The sequence below is a fragment of the Chrysemys picta genome, chromosome 5 (genome assembly GCF_011386835.1).
Source record: "Chrysemys picta bellii isolate R12L10 chromosome 5, ASM1138683v2, whole genome shotgun sequence".
Lineage (NCBI taxonomy): Eukaryota > Metazoa > Chordata > Testudines > Emydidae > Chrysemys > Chrysemys picta.
The window spans coordinates 53,121,765-53,140,997 of record NC_088795.1 but is presented as its reverse complement, the minus strand read 5'-3'; the positions used below and the strand labels follow the sequence as shown (position 1 = coordinate 53,140,997).

The 19,233-nt window shown below is 41.7% G+C and overlaps 1 protein-coding gene across 11 annotated transcripts in view; it reads left to right on the top strand.

Moving 5' to 3' along the window:
• MAML3 (mastermind like transcriptional coactivator 3) overlaps positions 1–19,233 on the top strand; it is a 356,339-nt gene that overhangs the window by 216,450 nt on the left and 120,656 nt on the right. For all 11 annotated transcript variants that reach the window (XM_065597717.1, XM_065597716.1, XM_005284332.4 and 8 more), the window contains one exon: positions 4,281–5,768. In XM_065597717.1, the coding sequence (XP_065453789.1) occupies positions 4,281–5,768 (1,488 nt within the window). The remainder of the gene's footprint in view (positions 1–4,280; positions 5,769–19,233) is intronic.

The window sequence follows — 19,233 nt, the reverse complement described above, 5'->3', positions numbered from 1 at the left end:
TCGCGTTTTATCTGGACAAAGGACGTCGCACACTTTCATCATACAATTCTTTACGAATTCCCCCTCGGTAAACGGCCGTCCTGATTTGGCGATCTCTTCGGCCACAATGAAACTTGCTTTCACAGCAGCTTCACTTTGTGATTTTGCTTTGGTGAAAAACGTCTGCTGGGATGTCAAATTCTTCTTCAACTCCTCTACCTTTTGTAGCTTCTGTCCTGCGCTCAGGTTTTTGAATTTGTTCTCATGTTTCGTCTCGTAGTGCCATCTTAGGTTATACTCCTTCATTACAGCGATATTACTCCCGCAAAGGAGACACACTGGTTTACCTGCAATTTCAGTAAACATATACTCATTCTCCCACCGGCTTTGAAAGCCTCGGTTTTCAGAATCAATTTTTCTCTTGGCCATTGTTGGGGTCTAGCTTTGATTTGATATTAGCGTTGTATACATCAACAGACCGCGAACTTGAACCGCGGCTTGCCGTTGGCGGCAATTGCACTGCATCATGGGATTTGTAGTGTGTGTTATTGGGGCGTCATATCACAGGGCCATTAAAAACAGATATATAAAACGATTTCGCGGGCCGGATATAATTGTATGGCGGGCCGGATGTGGCCCGCGGGCCTTGAGTTTGACACATGTGTTCTAAATGGACTGAGTACAATTCAGCACCACATGTCCACGTCTATTAAGCCACATATTTATTGTTACCTTGAGTGACTATTTGACAAGTTAATCTGGGGGGAACCCCCCACCCCCAAACCCTGAGTATAATAACCCCATTCTTAATGCAGGTGTTTGTTATGAAATTATTCTTGAGGAACAAAGGGCCCAGCTCTTCAACAGAAATAAGTATGATGGGGAACCTGGTGAGAACATGGTTGTCCCTTTGCATTGTTAAAAACATATGTCAATCTTGCAGATGTACATGGGACCCAACTGTGTTTTAATCCTGCCCCTGAATCACATTGCCCCAGGGTGTTGTATGCTGCTGGGACATGGCTGAAACACAGCTGGATTCTGTCTACTCCACAGGACCAAACTATATAGTAAACTCACTCCAAGGACCATCAGTACAGTAAACAGGTCTTCCAACAAGGTTGTTCATACATTGTAGATGGACTGCATACACTTAGCATGCAGTCATTCAGTGCTAAGGGCGATGGAGAAATTTCTTGGGGGTCTTTGAGCACAGTAACTTCCAGCTCGTTGAAATGCTTACTACTCCAGTGTCCTCTATTGCTCTTTTATCGGCACAGTATATTAGGATCACTTGTTTGTTGGGATTTTGGCAGGGGAGGGTCTGGTAAAGGGGAGATGGAGAGATACTTGTTAACTGAATGTTTAATAGCTGAAATGAAGATGTGTAGAAACTGAGTACAGAGGGTGATGTGTGAATGGGCTGATAATATCAGATACTCTAGCAGCTTCTAGTATTTATTTTAAGTTACTCTATCAGCTGTTTTACTGAAGACCAGCTCTTGGAGCCAAAAGAGATTATGACCTTTCTTTTCAAGTTCAGAAGGAGGTAAACTTGGAAATGACTGTTTTTGTACTTGAGAAGAGGGAGTATTACCACATCCATATTGTCCTTTGTTGGTTGTGCGGTCTGAACTAAGGATCTATAAAGATCAGTCAAACAAACTCAATGGCGGTAACACACTGCCACACGCTAGTGACATTGGTTCAAGAGCAGCCTGGGGACTCTCTCTTTGCCTGGAGCTCTGATGTCACATGGTGGTGATCAGCTAGCTTTAAACTTTTAAAGGTTATTCTGTTATAAAGCCACCTTATGGGACCTGATTTTCCGTTGGCACTAGTTTTGGAGGAGGGTGCTTGCTCACAGAGAGCTGCAGTGAGACTGTTGGGGAGGAGTCAAGCCATAGGAATGGTGACCTCAGAACACACTCCAGACCATTCTTCCGGCTCGGGATAGCTACACCAAAAGTAACCCAGACATGTTCAAAAAGAAAAATACCAGAGTGATTGACCCTAATCTAATCCATGCTGCAGACCCTCCCCCCCCCCCCCCCCCGATGAGTTGGTTTTTGGCTGATGTTTTATCTCGTTTATTTATAAAGAGGTTTGTCAGTTTAGCCAGTTAGAAACGTTAGCACTGCTGACAGATTACAGTGGATGATTGTGTAAACTGCTTGTTGTATTAAATGTTCCTTTATTATGTCGTCCATGCTTCCTGGTAAAATGTGTTGTAAAAAGGCACAGGTCGTGGACTATGGTATTTATACTAATGTTCTTTCTTCTTGGGTAACAGGCAACAAACTCCCATGTCTATATGCCAACAGAACCTTACTTAGGGGAGAGAGCCCCTATGCTAATTAGCAACATATTCATCACTTTCCCACTCTGTCCCTCTAAAAATCTCTCATACTCTAATCCATTTCAGTGGAGTCAGGAGCTGGGACTGGGGAGAAGAAGCTGATGTTTTGCTTAGGGACTCATAGACTTTCCTTTCCATGTTATAAAGGTGATAGTAATTCCTGTGTAGAGGACCAGCACAAGGTCTGGGCACTGCTAAAGTCCCATTTACACACTATGTGGGGCTCTTAACTGGAATTGTGTGATGCATAGGCCTTGTCCTGAGAATATCACTCCCAGTAAATAAATGGTTCTGAAGAGTGTACACAGACTGGAGAGGGAGAGGGAGTCAGCAGGATCCCCCTATAAAGGGAGAAGAGACAGTGGCATGTTGCTTACCTGTTCCACAGCCAGGATTAATTTTTGGGGAGGGAAGGAGAGTGGAATTCCCAGTTTCCCATTCCAAATAACCAGAGGGATATGAGACTAAATGAATGCAGTACTTCTCCTCTGAGCAGCCAGGAAGGACAAGGGAAGAGGGAGTGTGAAGAGCCCCCCTCTCCTCACCCCTGGAATTCTTTGATATGCTGAGGTGATCAAACTTTCCTTCAAGCACCATGGGAACTGATCTGGAGGACTCGGGGATGGGAAGTCACTGGGAGTAAAAAATTGTCTGAATTTGGAATTGTGGGAAGAAAAAAGTTGAGAACCTCTAATGTGGGGAAGGGCTGGGAGATGAATGTCTATGATCTTTGTAAAAATAAAATACTTAAATTGATAAAATCTTCAGTATTTTGTTTTCCATTGTTTTACTATCAAGGATGCAAATTCCAGGAACAGGTTCTCTGGAATTGTGACCTCTTCACTTCCCCCACTCCCTGTTCTTTTTGCTTTAGCCAAAGAGGGCTGCTTTTTTAGCCTGGCACTTAAACAGTAGAAGTAGCATTTGGTGTAGCATGGGGTAGAATTGTAGCTAGTTGCATTGATGGAATATAAATGTATCAATCTGAGTTAAAATACTTGTTAACGAGTTAGTTTTTCATGTAAAAGGCTAATTTGGCTGCTTTTGTGGACTTGTTTTGTTAAGTGAATATTGCTATTCTATTGTTTTAATTTGTTCTTTATTACTTATATTATGGTTGCACCTAGTATAGGTGCTATACAAACTTTTTTTAATATAATTTTGTTTATCTCTGAGTATCTGAATCAGTTCAATGTCATATAAAGTGCTAACAATCTTTCTTTTATTAAAGTTTATATATTTTTTACTATTTAAGACCAACTTCCAATATATCTCTGTCTAGTATATTAGAGCAGAGTGCTGATTAGATAAAACTTTTTAAACGAGTCATTTGTCTAAAAACATAAAAGAAAACAGCTCATGTTTGGAATGGCAGTATTTATACTGTAAATAATTTTCTAGAAACAAAGATTTTCAGAAATGATTTTTTTTTTTTTTACTCAATTTTTGGGTGCCCAACTTGAGACTAGCTTACAGGAGCCTGATTTTCAGAGGGCAAATGCTTAGCTCTTTTTGAAAATGACGCTACTTTAAAGTCTCTCACTTACTTTGGGCACCCGAAAATGGAAGCACCCAAAATCCCTAGTCACATTTGAAAATGTTGGCCAGTCTCTTTATTTTTAGTGATTAACGTAGCAGCCTAACCTTTATAGTAAAACCCCTCAAACGGCAAACTAAACAGCAGTGCACCAGTGCGTGGGATTATGCACCTCATATTCAGGATCAGGTTTCTTTATTTGTTTCAAACCCTCTTCTCCAATTTGTCTGACCTCTGAGGCATAAGGAGAAAACCAAGGACTTTTCCCATTCAGAATTTCTAAAATCTGTGAGATACAAGGGGGAAAACTACTGTTGCAAAGTTCATAACATGGTTGTGTGAAAGATAAATTTGTGTAAGTGGCTTATATGGTTTTTATTTTTTTCTTTCTTTTCTTCCTTCAAGCTACAAGAGACAGTAAAGAGGAAACTGGAAGGAGCGCGTTCACCCCTCAATGGAGAGCAGCAGAATGGTGTCTGTGATGGTAGTTTCTCTCCAACCAGCAAGCGGATACGGAAGGATGTACCAGGAATCGATACAATCAATAGCTTGCCCAATAACTTGCCTTTGCCTTCTGTTTCTCCTCTTCACCAGCTTGACATGAAGCCTTCCTTACCCCTGCAGAAGAGTGGAACTCATGCTAGTGGGCTGGAAGACTTGGGTAAAAATGGTGGACTTCCAGAGATAAAGCTCCCCGTTAATGGTTGCAGTGAGCTTGAGGACAGTTTTAACATCCTGCAAAACAAGGAGCTAAAACAAGAACCTTTGGATGACCCCACCTGCATAGACACTTCTGAAACATCCCTTTCGAATCAAAACAAATTATTCTCAGACATTAATCTGAATGATCAAGAGTGGCAGGAGTTAATAGATGAGCTAGCCAACACTGTACCAGAAGATGACATACAAGATTTGTTCAATGAAGACTTTGAAGAGAAGAAGGAACCAGAATTTCCCAGGCCTGCCGCTGAGACTCAAGAAAGTGCAAGCGTTAAGAGCGATCCATCTCATTCTCCATTTGCTCACGTACCAATGGGGTCTCCCCAGGTGAGGCCTTCTTCTTCAGGCCCTCCATTTTCAAATGTCTCCACAGCTTCTAGTATAACTTCTGTATCCAGTGCTCCACCAGCTCCAATCTCTGCCAGCTCACCAGCAAATTGTGTTGTTCAATCACCTCAAACTCCCAATCAAGCCCATACTCCAGGTCAAACTCAGTCACGACCTGGAAATGGTTATCTTATTAATCCAGGAGCAGTGACTGTTGCAGGTTCAGGGCCTGGTCCTGTGGCTATATCCAGTGCTGACTTGTCTCCGGCTGAACAGCTCAAGCAAATGGCAGCACAGCAACAACAAAGAGCTAAACTCATGCAGCAAAAGCAGCAGCAGCATCCAAATCAAGCATCAAGCTGGTCACCTGTGGGACCTCCATCTAGTCCGTATGGAGGACCCTTCAGTTCAGACAAACCAAATAGTCCAATGATGTATCCCCAAGCCTTTAACAACCAAAATCCTATAGTGCCTCCTATGGCAAGTAATCCACAGAAGACCACAATTAATAACTACCTCCCTCAAAATCACATGAATATGATCAATCAACAGACAAATAATTTGGGTACAAACTCTTTAAGCAAGCAGCCCAACATGCTTACTTATGGCAACACTAAACCTCTGACTCATTTTAATGCTGAATTGAGTCAGAGAATGACCCCACCAATGGCCAATCCCAGCAAGAACCCCATGATGCCATACATACAGCAGCAACAGTCCCAGCAGCCACAGATGCAAGCTCAGCTGACACACCTGAGTGAGGAACAGAAACGAATGCTTATTATGAAGCAGAAAGGAATGATGAATCAACCAATGGCATATGCAACACTTCCCTCCCTTGGCCAGGTAAGCATGAATACAGGACACACTTTGAATAATGCATGTGTGCTGTTTGTAGACAAGTAAGGAGAGAATAGCACAAAGCTTCAGCGTTCACAGCTCCTCATATGTCTCTGTATGTTCTCTTTCTTTAAGTGGAGGGGTTTCTTTGCAGCAGCTTCTTGTTTTCAGTGTGACATCCAATGAATGCTTTTATTGTGAGCAGACATACTCTGTCTGTGTATCTGCTGATTAGGGCTTGGCAGGGAGGGTATGGAGAAGATTGGTTTTGAAGTCTCATCTCTGAGAGTTTGTCGCACCCTTTGTCTAATAGGGCACTTTGTACCTTTGCATCTGGTACCGTTGTATTGTTTAATTTTTAGAATGTTAACATCCTAAGAGGAGGTTTAGCAGTGTCACTTTTCCCTCAGTGGTGGGGAAGTGAAGGGAGGCTCAAGCCATCTTGAAGCAGAGTATTTAGAAAGGATGTGGCCAAGTTGCATGAATTGGCAATGGAAGAGCCTTCAAGAGGCTGAATGCCCTGAACTCCTACTCGAGGGAGTAAATAGCAATTGAGGTATTCAGCACCTCAGGGGATCATGCCCAAACTGAGATAATTTATGACATGATTTCGAAGTGGTTCTCAATTACCCCTTTTTAATGTATTTTCGTTTTCCAGATGAATAAAGTCTTCTCCAGTGGCTTGCCCAGTGATTTAGCTCTTAGAGATAAGCTTTACCTCCTTGGCTTGACTGACTTTCCATTACCTTCTCACTTTAAATCCCTGTGGGGCTGGTGTTCTGAGGTTTTGGGGATACACAAGCAGATGGATCTAAAATAATTGAGTTAAATAACATTATGGGTCAGCCCTTCATTGGGAGCCCTTCATTCATACTGAGAACCCTTTAGTAAAACTACTGGTGTGCATAAATATTCACCGGTGTGACTATTTGAGTGTTGTTTGTGTTTGAATGTTGTTTGGTTAATTTTAAAAAGAACTACAAAAATAATCAACTGTTTTATAACCAGTCCAGGCCTACAGTTAAGGTGATACATGTCATGGAAGGTATGCCACCAAAGAGTGTCAGGAATTGTGATGTAATGATATGCTAATAGAATTGTCTATTGTTAGTTTTAGTCCAAACAGCTTTTACTAAATTAGCTGTTTCCACAACCACCTACAATAAGTGCTTCCTTTTGAGCACAGTTTGGGATAATTAATTGTTACTCACATTGCTAATACACATGTGAATACAGCGGGGTTTTACATTTCCTTAACCCGTTGAGTTTTGAAATCTACCAATAGGGGGAGCATATCTTTTCCACCATAGAGCCCTTCACATGTTGTTTAAAGTGAACTGCAAAGCTAAAAGAAATGTGCTAGTGCCTTCCATGTTGTCATATGCATCATGCATGAAGATAGTTGAAAGGTTTGTTCTTCTGCTTGTCTTTTGCTTTAGAAATTACAAGTCCAATTTCTCTGTTTTTGGTGAAGGCCTATCTAAAGAAATAGTGGGATAATGACATCAAAACAGACTGAAATCTGAGCTACAGCTTTTCCAGCCTTTCACTGAGAGGGAAAGGGATGTTTAGGCCAGACTGTCTAATACTTTGTGATTTCTTTTCTTTGTTGGTTTGGTTTTAAACCTGTTTGAGTTAAACACCTATCAAACAGTTAGGAGAAAAGCTGCCACTGTGAAAGATTTAACGTCCCTTCACTTGAAGGCTGAGAAATCTGTAGTGCAGATTTTACCTTTACAAATTCACTGTCTCATTACAGTTCTCCAACAAGAGCAGGGAAGTCAAGATTTCATATTCCTGTTGTTATGGTTTTAAAAAAATTCAGAAAACCCTGTTTAACAAACAAAGCACTGAAGGCATCTTTGTAGTTTAGAAGAAAGCAACATAGGGGGGAACCAACATTTTTTTAAAAAACATTTGCGTTTCACCTTTAAATGACCTGACCAGAAATACGGACTTATTGCTTCCATATTGAAAGGTCCCTCCAGTCCCGAGGGCGACTTAAGGTGCATGTATAGAAAAGGTTCAAAGAGGTGATAAAGGTAAAATAATAGATTTTCAGCTGAAAGGTATTTCCCTACTCCTTTCTTTACTGCTTCCCTGAAGATTACTTTTCTATGGAAAACTGGAAAGCTGTTGTTATTCTGAGGTCTGCTCATTCAGGAATGGATTGTTTCACACAATGATGGGAAAAGATCTGTTGATAATATTGAGCCAAATCCAGAGATAGATGTTGAGATACTGCTACAGACTCCAGGATACAGAGAGAGACAAAGGTGCTAGAATCTCAGCTCAGATCCAGATTATAGGTAAACATAACGAAAAACTTTTATGTTGCTGTTTGAAACAAATTTAAAAATGTCAATAAGTGTGTGTCCATATCTTTCTGTGAGTTTATAATTGTTACTCTCCGACTGTAATTTTTTTTACCTCTGACATGTATTCATATGTTCTATAGATATATATTTTGGAGTGTGTGTATCAGGATTATTTAAAAACAAAGTGGGTATACAGAACAAGAGATACTGCTATACTAATTGGGTCACATGGTTGGCACTGAACATATATGAATATCACATGACTGGTACACAGTGTATAATTTTTGCCAGGGCTGAGCCCCAGCACCTCTAAGCCAGGCAGTTCATAGGCCTGATACTTCTGGTCTTGGCATGTCAGTTATGAAAGTAAAAAAAAAAATGACTTGAACCATAACATCTCTTTCATTACAAATTAAGCACTGCTGATACAGAAGTTTATTCAACAGATTATGTACATACAAAAATCTTGAGTGTTATTTCTGTATTGCCATAAAATTAGAGTATATAGATAGGCTTATAGATGTATACCTTAAATCCATACACATCTGCATCTATATTATTCTGTTTATAATAAATAGAACATCTACACATATTTACCACTTGCATCATTCACTGTTCATGACATATACACCATTTTATCAACAAAGTTGGGGCTATATAAACATTCTATGGAGAGGACACAAGCATATCTGACCTTACCTTCGTATTAACACGTCAGTGACTGGCTGGTACTCTGGCCTAGGCTTTGATGAGCCTTACTAATTATGTTTAGAAGAAAAGGTGTGCAGCTAGAGAGGAACCCATTTAGCTCAACATGAACGTGAGTAATTGGACAACTGGCAGTGTGTAAAATTGGTGGTAGTGAGAGAAACTTGCATATAACAAACATTCTTGGCTGCACAAAGGTAGTAGAATTTCTTTTAATGAGCTGCTCCATTTCTGCATTTACCACCTGTGATGATTTGGGGAATATGTTTCTGTATAGCTTAGGAATTCTGTTTTTGTTATGAAATTGTACTATGGAATGCCTCTAGGTCACAGGTGGGAAAACTACGGCCCGCGGGCCACGTCCAGCCCACGGGACCGTCCTGCCCGTCCCCCAAGCTCCTGGCCCGGGAGGCTAGCCCCAGCCCCTCCCCCGCTATTTCCCCCTCCCGCAGCCTCAGCTTGCTCGCTTCGCCGCCGGCCCAATGCTCTGGGCGGTGGGGCTGTGAGCTCCTGGGGCAGCGCAGCTGCAGAGCCCAGCTTGACCCGCTCTCTGTGCTGCGTGGTGGCAGTGGCAGCATGGCCCGGCTCTAGCCGGGTGGCGCGGCTGTAGTGCCGCCAGCCACCGGTGCGCCAAACAGCGCAGTAAGGGGGCATGGAGCCGGGGGGTTGGATAGAGGGCAGGGGAGTTCGGGGTGGTGGTCAGGGGGTAGGGGTGTGGATAGGGGTTGGGGTGGTCGGGGCGGGAAACAGGGGGTTGAATGGGGGCAAGGGTCCCGGGGAGGCAGTCAGGAAGGAGGGGGGGTTGGATGGGGTGGCAAGGGGCAGGCAGGGGCAAGGGTTCCAGGGGCAGTCAGGGGACAGGGAGAAGGGGTGGTTGGATGGGGCAGAGGTCCCAGGGGGGCCGTCAGGGAATCGGGGGTGGGGGGAGTTGGATGGGGCAGGAGTCCCTGGGGGGGGGGGGCAGATAGGAGTGGGGGCTGGGCCATGACCCCCTCCCCTAACCAGCCCGCCATACAATTTACGAAACCCGATGCAGCCTTCAGGCCAAAAAGTTTGCCCACCCCTGCTCTAGGTGGTTGTGGAATCCAACCTTTGCTGACAGGGGCTGTAACAAATACAGAGACAATGGAGAATTTTTAACCTTAGCTACTGGGCTCTTACTGAACAATGGGTATGCTAAAGAGTTTGAACAAGTTTCTCTGCTGGGGGCTGATAACTGGACAGTGGAAAATCACCAGCAGAACAACAACAAAAAAACCCAGGTGTTGGTAGGGAGACATATAACTCAAGGGAATCTCATAAAGCCACGCAGAAAGCTTTGGGCAGGAGAGAGAGGGACATGCTTTTGTAGCAGTGGTATACTGTTTAACTATGGGACCAGCCAAGGTCAGAGAAAGCTAGCTGACCTAGAGTGGTTCAGTGATCTTGAAGAAAAGCAATGATCTGCAGGGGAAGGATCCTGGACACTCCAGAAGACTCTGCCCAGTCCTAGAGAATGCTCCAGAGTGATGAGGAACATGGGACAGGGAAAACGCATTTTTGTGTTTTATTATTCTATCTAGATCTGTGTATTTCTTGGGCTACTAAGTACATAGTAATAATGTTTTAGAATCTTGTTCAAAGTCTGTCTGTTTGCTTTCATTGTCATATGCCCCTGAAGAGTAAAACATGGGCACTCTGGGTTCACAAAGTCTGGATGTCCAATTACTCACGTTCATGTTGAGCTAAATGGGTTCCTCTCTAGCTGCACACCTTTTCTTCTAAACATAATTAGTAAGGCTCATCAAAGCCTAGGAAACAAGGCCAGAGTACCAGCCAGTCACTGACGTGTTAATAGGAAGGTAAGGTCAGATATGCTTGTGTCCTCTCCATAGAATGTTTATATAGCCCCAACTTTGTTGATAAAATGGTGTATATGTCATGAACAGTGAATGTTTCAAGTGGTAAATATATGTAGCTAGGGGGAAATCTGAGAGGTTATCAGTGGTCCCAAGAGGTAGGCATTTGGAGCATGGGGTCTCAGCTGTGAGGAGGGGGTGCTAGACAGAGGCTCTTCACCCCAAGCATGTGCCTAGAGACCCCAGCCAAGGGCAGTGCCTGGTCTCTCTTCAGACTCAGGAGGCTTAAAGAGCACATAGGGCTACTGAGGTGGGCTCCAAACACAACAGGCTGGGGAGTGTCCTGCCAGAGGGGAGCTCTACCAGGGCTGTGTATGTGACAGCACCATTGAATATTGTTGCTGGTAAGTGTACTAGTAATGATTCACTGTTCAGTTAAAAGCCTGAAGCAAGCACTAGTAATGTTTGGAACAAACTGCCACCAAAGCTGGAAAAGTCATAATCCTTGGAACATACACTGGCACTTCAAGTCCTATATTTTATACTAGTCCTAGTTCTGTTATAATGGGCACTTCGTATTTTTCTTAAAGCTAACTAGTATTGGGTAGCAAGAGTACCACCTTCCTCCTGAAGTGCCTCACAGTGTACCTCAACTGTGCCCCAGAGGGATCACCTGTTAAGGATACATTTTCACTGCAGTTACTGGGGCTCTGACTTGGGTGTTACTCCTAACTCCACTCCCATCTATACACAAAATCCTCTCACCTGAGTTTAGTGCTTTTAGCCTGGGCTAGCTGGCTCACTTGGGGCTGTAGGCTAAACCCCAGGTACTACTTTCATTTAGGCTGGTAACCCATCCACTTTGCAGTGAGGACAGAGACTAACCCACTCTCATGCTAATAGTCCCTTCCCACAATTCCCCCACAGTACCCCAAAGGGCTGACAAGTTCTCCCACAGTTTCTTGGGAAAGGATCACCGAGTGCCTCAGTTTATTGCAGCAGAAAGAACCAGGGGGTATGGCCTCAGAAATCTGAGCAACACGCACAAGGGAGTTCAGCTCCGATGAGGAGTAACTCACTGTGACTGCTGACACCCAGGCTAGGCTGAGTTGGGTGCCTATCACCTGAGCAAACTCTGCAGTGAAGCCCTACTTTAAGAGTGAGAGGTTAGTTCACGCTGTATGCCACTTAATCCCTTGGGTTCTGCTGTGACTGCTAACAAGATTGACAATCAGTGCCAGTTGTGATAATGGTTTATAGGGAGGCTTGTTTACTGGAAATTAGATTGAGATTGCTCGCCTGTTACATGTAAACCACGAGAAACCCTTTAATGGTAATACTTTTGACTCAGTACCAGCCTGGGCTGGATTATGAACTAGGGACCTAAAGGTCAAAAGCTCTCCTCCCCTTTGCCCATTCTACATATTTTCTTTTTACTTTGAGCCAAGACAGTGGCGATATGCTCTTGTTATGCAGGAACTGGTGTAAATTAAGAGCGAAATGAAATATTGAACACTCTCTTCAGTCCTTTATAACATGTAGAGTTCAATGAGAGTTTGCAAATGAATAAGGTTAGACTTTCTTCACCTGACAGCCTCAAGATTATCTGCAGTCCTATTCCCATTTTATACCCCTCCTCCTCCAAAAAAAAAAAAAGTTGACTTTCCTAGACTGCTTTTACTATAAGGAGATTTTAGTAGTAGGAAAATGTTAACTCTGCAGTTGCACTGGAGTTCTCAGGATAAAGTCATTTCTTAGGGCCTAATTCAGGTGGCTACTTAAGCACATGGCTAATTTTAAGAACATGTGTAGTCCCATTAATTTCAATGGGACTACTCACATGCTTCAGCTTAGGCATGTGCTTAATTATCTTGTTGAGTTGGGGCCAAAGTGCAGAGTAGTGATGACTAGAGAGGAGAAATATGGTAACAGTGACACTTTGAAAAGAAACCATATTGATTTTAGTAGGGTGTTTACATTTCTGAGTCATCCGAGTTTGCGGAGCTGACCCATTGATTTCAGGGTAGCGCAGTTAAACCTGTGCATGTTTGCAGAATTGTAATTTGAGTCAAGTAATTTCAGTGATGATCTTGATTGGGCATACAATCCAGATTACCCTGAAATTGGGACTTAACAAAGCCAATGTGTACTCTGAGCCTTTTTATCCTGTGTATCCAAAGCTATTTTAGCTAGGGAAGATTGTCAATCACGCCTGTATTTCAGAATAATTAAATTGCCCCTTTCTTTGGAATTTTTTTTTAAAACCAGCTTTGAACTCTTCAGTATAAATGTAAATTGTATAGGGGAAATAAGCATAACAGAGTAGATCTTGTATGACTAGGATAAAATCAAACATTTGGAACTGAGAGAGCGGTCAGAAGTTAGTGAGTGTGAGAAGGTGGAGAGAGGCCAAAGCAAAAGAGAATTCTCTGTGGATGTAAAAAAAATTTATAAACTTCTGATTCGTCACCCCGATGAGGTTGTGAGGATGCTGTGGCTATCATTTCTATTGAAAATTCAGATATCTTGTTTGAAATTAGAAGTGTATGGGGGAGGAGGGAAGAAATAACACCACATAGAAAGAATCCCTTCAGATTTGCTTTTGTATCTTTTTGTTTTAACTTTGAAAATGTGTAGCTGATTCAATCAGCCTTTTTGTGTGTGACTGAGAAAAAGGGCTTTGTATCCATAGATCATTCCTAAAATGTAACCAGCTTTACTATTTTAACAAAAAAAACAAAAAAAAAAAAACCATAGAACTATGAAAGAGATCTTTGCTTTCTTTTAAGATTGTGTTGGTTTTTAATACAATGCCTTTTATACCTAGACCAAAACAGTCATTCAAATTTCAACAGTTCCACTATGAAATCTGAAATTATAGAAGAAGGTCCACACACTTGCTTTTGGTGCTTCCAGGAATAGCATAGACAGCAGTCAGACTCTGCTCCAAGGAGGCACAGGATTGGAATAGCAAAAATTTGGCAGTTTGGAATGTTGAGGAGCACTTGCCAAATAACCTGAGGAAATGTCGAGACTTCATGTTTCTTGAAAGCTGTGGCTGGAGCCAAAGTCTCCTGTTGTCTTCAGTGGGCCTCACTTTTACAAACACTAAAATTCACTCTTGAGAAATCACAGACAGGGAGGAAACAATTCACTGATGCAGAGCTATATGGATAACATAAAGTCGCCTATCTACATATGTTTAGTGAGCAGGCAAGGAGCATTTGAGAACCTTCATATTCAAGAATAGACTGTTTTGAATTCTACATGTTCCCATTTTATTTGTAGTGAAGGCTTCACAGTTTCTCCTCCTCTTATCCAACATGGACCACCATTTCCACAGATCTACTTCTGAGATGTCTCATTGGTGGCTTCAAGATTTTACATAACACTTGCCTGTATCTCCCTTGACTTACCCTGACACCTGTGTCTGCTGTCTGTCATCCTGCCTGACTCAGCTGCCAGTTAAATCACAACTTTAGCCAGTGTTTCAAAATCTGTAGTTGTTCTGGGTAAAAAAAGATTTTATACCCTTTGTCTCAAACCACCAATTCTATCACTATTCTTAACTTTTACTCCAGGCTAGACATCTAGGAGTTCTTGATCCTAGACTTGGATTTTCCTTCAAAATCTCCATTGTCTATAAATTGACTTATCAGTATCTCCAGAACATTGCTGGAAATCATCCTTAACCCTAATGTTACTGAAATCTATATTCTTTCTCCAATTGCTTTCCATTTCCATTGTTGCAATTCCCTCTTTTATATACTATGGAAGAGCATAGGGTTAGGGTAGTATCCCTTAAAATAGTTTGAGTCCTCAAGTCATGCTCCCTGTGTTCTCTGTTGTAGAAGCTGCCTCAAATCAGTAGTATGTACGTATCTAGACATAGCATGCTTGTTTATATTTCATAACAGTGTTTGCGGGGACAGAAGTGTTCCCACAGTTTCTTCATATTGCTGCTGTTGTGTAAAGAGCAAAAGACACATCATCTTCCAAATTCCTCTGAAAACTTTAGAGAATCCAGAAAGTGGTAACCACTCTTCACTTGTGTCTTAGGAAGCCTGACCATATTACCCCTACACGTGGCCGTCATGGTTTCTAATTCAAAACTGCCTTCCTGGTTTTTAACACTCTCCATGGCTTTGCTCCGTTCTACCTCTCTGACAGTGTATTCAAGGACTGGGGAGCACAGGAAAACAGAACATAATATTTTGCACTTCAGTGGCAGCTTTCATGTCAGGATCTTTATTTGCTTTACAAATATTGATTAATTAAACCTTAGAAACACCCCAGTCTGATAGGAAAGTATTAATTATTTGTTTTACAGAGGTAGGGAATGAGGCAAAGAGATGACCTGCCCAAAGCCATGCAGGAAGTTTGTGGGAAAGCTAATATAACTTAATAAAATACATTCCTTTGATCAGAATTATGTTCAGGTCATTGGTGTCAAGGTGAGATTGCAGTTCACCTGCTATTTCCCCCTCTTACCAATTCACTCTTCTTTCCCATTCTTGGCCCTCCCCCCTTTTCCTGACTCTCCAAACTCCTGACTCTGTTTTCTCTTTAAATCTGACTTCCATACTCAGCTGAATGTACAGTTTGAGTTAGAGTCCTTTTTAACTAGCATTTTGTTTGGGGGGAAAAGTTCACAACATTTACAATTTTTCATTTTGCCTGTTTTTTGTTTTTTTATTCTAATTTCCTAGCCCAGTTTCAGGGTGTTTCCATGTTTTGAATTTATACAGACTGCTTATCTTTATTGGACACACTAATGCAAGTTACAAAACTAGATTAACATTTTTTTTCAAATTCACAAATGCCTTATCTGAATCCAAAATTGTCAAATTTAATCTAAATCTGAATGTATCCAAAATTCAGCTCACCTGTACTACACTGTATTGCCAAGTGTAAGTGTTCAGCAATCATGAGATTGTCTTCAAATCATGAGAATTTTTGAAAATAATAACTATTGGATTCTTTTTATTTGCCTTCTGCCTTTAGGGTTAAAGTTTCCAAGCTTTTCTCCACAACTACATGGGACAGAAACTTTCTTTCATTGGCAGCACTGATACTAACCTTTCACTCCACAAATTGCTGTGTCTTCCATTCTCACCTCACTAGTCTGTGAGGACATTTGTAGTTTTCTCTTTCTTTTATTTTGACTAATCTAATCTGTCTTCACATATCTTTTCTTCCCTTTTTTTCCTGTCTGTGTTTCTGATCCTGTCTCTGGAAAGTGTTTCTCCATCCCTTTCTCAGCTGTTTTGTGTTACTATTTATGAAGGATGCTATATAAAAATAAATTGTATTGTTTCCAAGTTGCTGACTTCAATAGGGACAGGGATGAAGAAATTACTCAGCAAATGGACAGATAGAGGGTGGATCTGATTTGCTTCATCTGGCCAATAAGAGAAAAGCATTGTATGCATTTATTAGATACTTCTGCTAGCAATAATAATAAAATGATCACCACTTTCTGAATAGATGTAAGAATGAAGCTGAAGATCTAGGGAAGCTTTCCCCCCTTTGCAGAATTCTCTTCATCCTTCATCACCATCTCCAACTCCTGCACATTCCAGTTCTAAAGGGGGGCTTCCCACTGAAGCTAATGAAAGTTGGATCGAGCCCCATATAATTAAAGCATCTTTGATATGTGAAGGACTACAATGGAAAGAGCAGGGAACATTCTATAATTGTCCATCCATATCTGGTATGTGTGGATCCCACAAGGTTATCACCCTCAAATAAACCAATAAGGAGTAGCAAACATGGGTGAATGTCTATATTATATGGAGGGGCAGGGATTTACTTTGAAGGGTTTCTTCACTTTTTATGTTTGTGCTCTTTAACAATGAAATATTAATTCCTTCTTTGAGATGGAAGACCCACTTTTACTGGGTTTTCCCCCAGCTTTTTAATGTATTTGTAAAATAATAAATAAGGCTTTAATCCTACATTAGATATTAGTAAGGGGCTTTAGATTTCTGAGAGAAGAACTGCAGCCTCAATGCTTGTTACGCTGAACATAGAAAATTATACTTGGACTGCCTTTCAGTCACTGTTTCAATCCTGGGCTGTGCCTATCAGTTTTGGGTGTTAGTTCATATGTCTGTGTTGATGATGTTAAACTTGAATAAATCATTCTTGTTTTACGTGGGCTCCTTTGACAATATCACCTGGCTTGGAGCTAAAGAGCAGTAAATTCTTTTGTCAGAAATCCCTTTTCCAAACATGCAGAGTTTAGTTTTCAGTTAGCATTTGTTTTCAGTATCTCTCCATGTGTTTTCTAAAGAAAGACAGTTTTCAGAGTAGCAGCCGTGTTAGTCTGTATCCTCAAAAAGAACAGGAGTACTTGTGGCACCTTAGAGACTAACAAATTTATTAGAGCATAAGCTTTCGTGGGCTACTGCCCACTTCTTCGGATGCATATAGAGTGGAACGTATATTGAGGAGATATATATATACACACATACAGAGAGCATGAACAGGTGGGAGTTGTCTTACCAACTCTGAGAGGCCAATTAAGTAAGAGAAAAAAAAAATTTTTTTTGAAGTGATAATCAAGCTAGCCCAGTACAGACAGTTTGATAAGAATTTTTTTCCTCTTACTTAATTGGCCTCTCAGAGTTGGTAAGACCACTCCCACCTGTTCATGCTCTCTGTATGTGTGTATATATATCTCCTCAATATATGTTCCACTCTATATGCATCCGAAGAAGTGGGCTGTAGCCCACGAAAGCTTATGCTCTAATAAATTTGTTAGTCTCTAAGGTGCAACAAGTACTCCTGTTCTTTTTTTAAAGAAAGACAGAAACTGGACTCAGAAAGCTGCCCCACATAATGATGGGGCATTAGTAGCTGATGAAAAAGTTAATTTTACATGTAAAAAAAACAAAATTGTGCTCAGACCACTAGTACTAACCAGCCTCACATTGGGACAGCTGCTGTTTTACTCTCTTGTCTGGCAGACTCCTCGCTCAACCTCTTCCTCTCTCAAGTGCACTCTAGATAGTTGATTACCCTGTATGTTAAGGGACATCCTTTCTCTGGTGGTCCAACATTCTGTGATCCATATCCAGTCAGGAGCTAGTGACAAGCAGTTGATGAAATAAAAGAACTATTTTCAGGCAATAATTATTAAAAGGATCCTACTCTCTAATTAAAATCCCAGGCTTTGTACTGTGGATTAGATATTGTGGGTCCCTTAAAAACAAGCTTTGACCTATATTTTTCACAGTTCTTTATTTCTGTGAAATGTAGTTGGTTGTCTAACCCCTACCCAAAGCACACACTCAGATAAACTGAGGAAGAAAGGGACTCCAAAATGGGGGTAAATTATAGAATGTTGCCATGGGGCCTGTATTCCTCCCTGCCTGCTGCTTTCCTGTGGGTGGAATGTTTGCAGCACCGGGTGCTCTATGAATTCCTCTTTGTTGTCTCACACAAGGAGCTCCTCTTTCCTGTTTACATGTTAATTGGTGAAGGCTCTGGCTGTGGAAGACCGCAGAAGGGCTGCTACTACATTTCAGTGCCTGGACTTTGGTAAACATTGATAGGCAGTGTTGGAATGTAGAGGAAGCACAGGAAGAAAAGAGCATGGGTAAACTGAGGGGGACAGCAAAAGAGGAAACCAGAGTATTAAAGTAATGAGGAAATTCCTTTTTTGGTGAGTGTGAAGGAAGGCAGGGGTTCGCACTAAGATCCTTTCTAGCTGTTTGTGAAAACAGTCACTAGGGTTTCTTGTAAAGCCTGGTCAAGCTGATGAAAAAGCAGCTGCCAGGAAAGGAAATCATTGTTATTTCTTTCTATATGGCAGCACCCAAAGGTCCGAGACAGGTTCAGGCTCCATTATGCTATTCAGCTGAAGAAACACCTACGGAGATGTAATACCGGCCTCAAAGAGCTTGCAAGCTAATTAAAGATTGCACATAAAAAAACTACATTAAAAGAACATTGAGGTTGCAAAGTCAAGCACTCAGAAGTTAGGAAACGCCAGCTGAGGGGATTATGCAGTTACAGAGGCTAACAATGTGCACAGTTTGATGGTTCCATGCAAGTTAAACGTTTAAAAAAAACCACTTTTAAATCCTTTATCAAACTGTGCATCCCTGTGTTCTGTTGGCATTTGCCCCCTCTCCACTCCCACTGCTTGGAGAAGTGAAACCCACTATTTAAATATAAACCAGCCCCACACTCCCAGTGGCCACCCTCTGTAATCCTCTTGCCTCAGATTGCCCATGTGGAACCCTGAGGCTTCTCTCTACCCACTCTGAGTGAGGCGGGGGTGAGTACAAGAGGAAAGCAACAGAGAGTCCTGTGGCACCTTAAAGACTAACCCATGCATTCACCCACGAAAGCTTATGCTCCAATACATCTGTTAGTCTTTAAGGTGCCACAGGACTCTTTGTTGCTTTTTACAGATCCAGACTAACACGGCTACCCTTCTGATACAAGAGAAAGAAAGACTATTGATCAGTTTTGGAGGGTATGTGCTGAGGTTCAGGGCATAGGTGCTGGAACTGGGCATGTGTGGCTTGAAGTGGTAATAAGCCAATACATGGTTTCCACCTTCAGCACCCCTGCTATAAAAATTGTTCGAACACC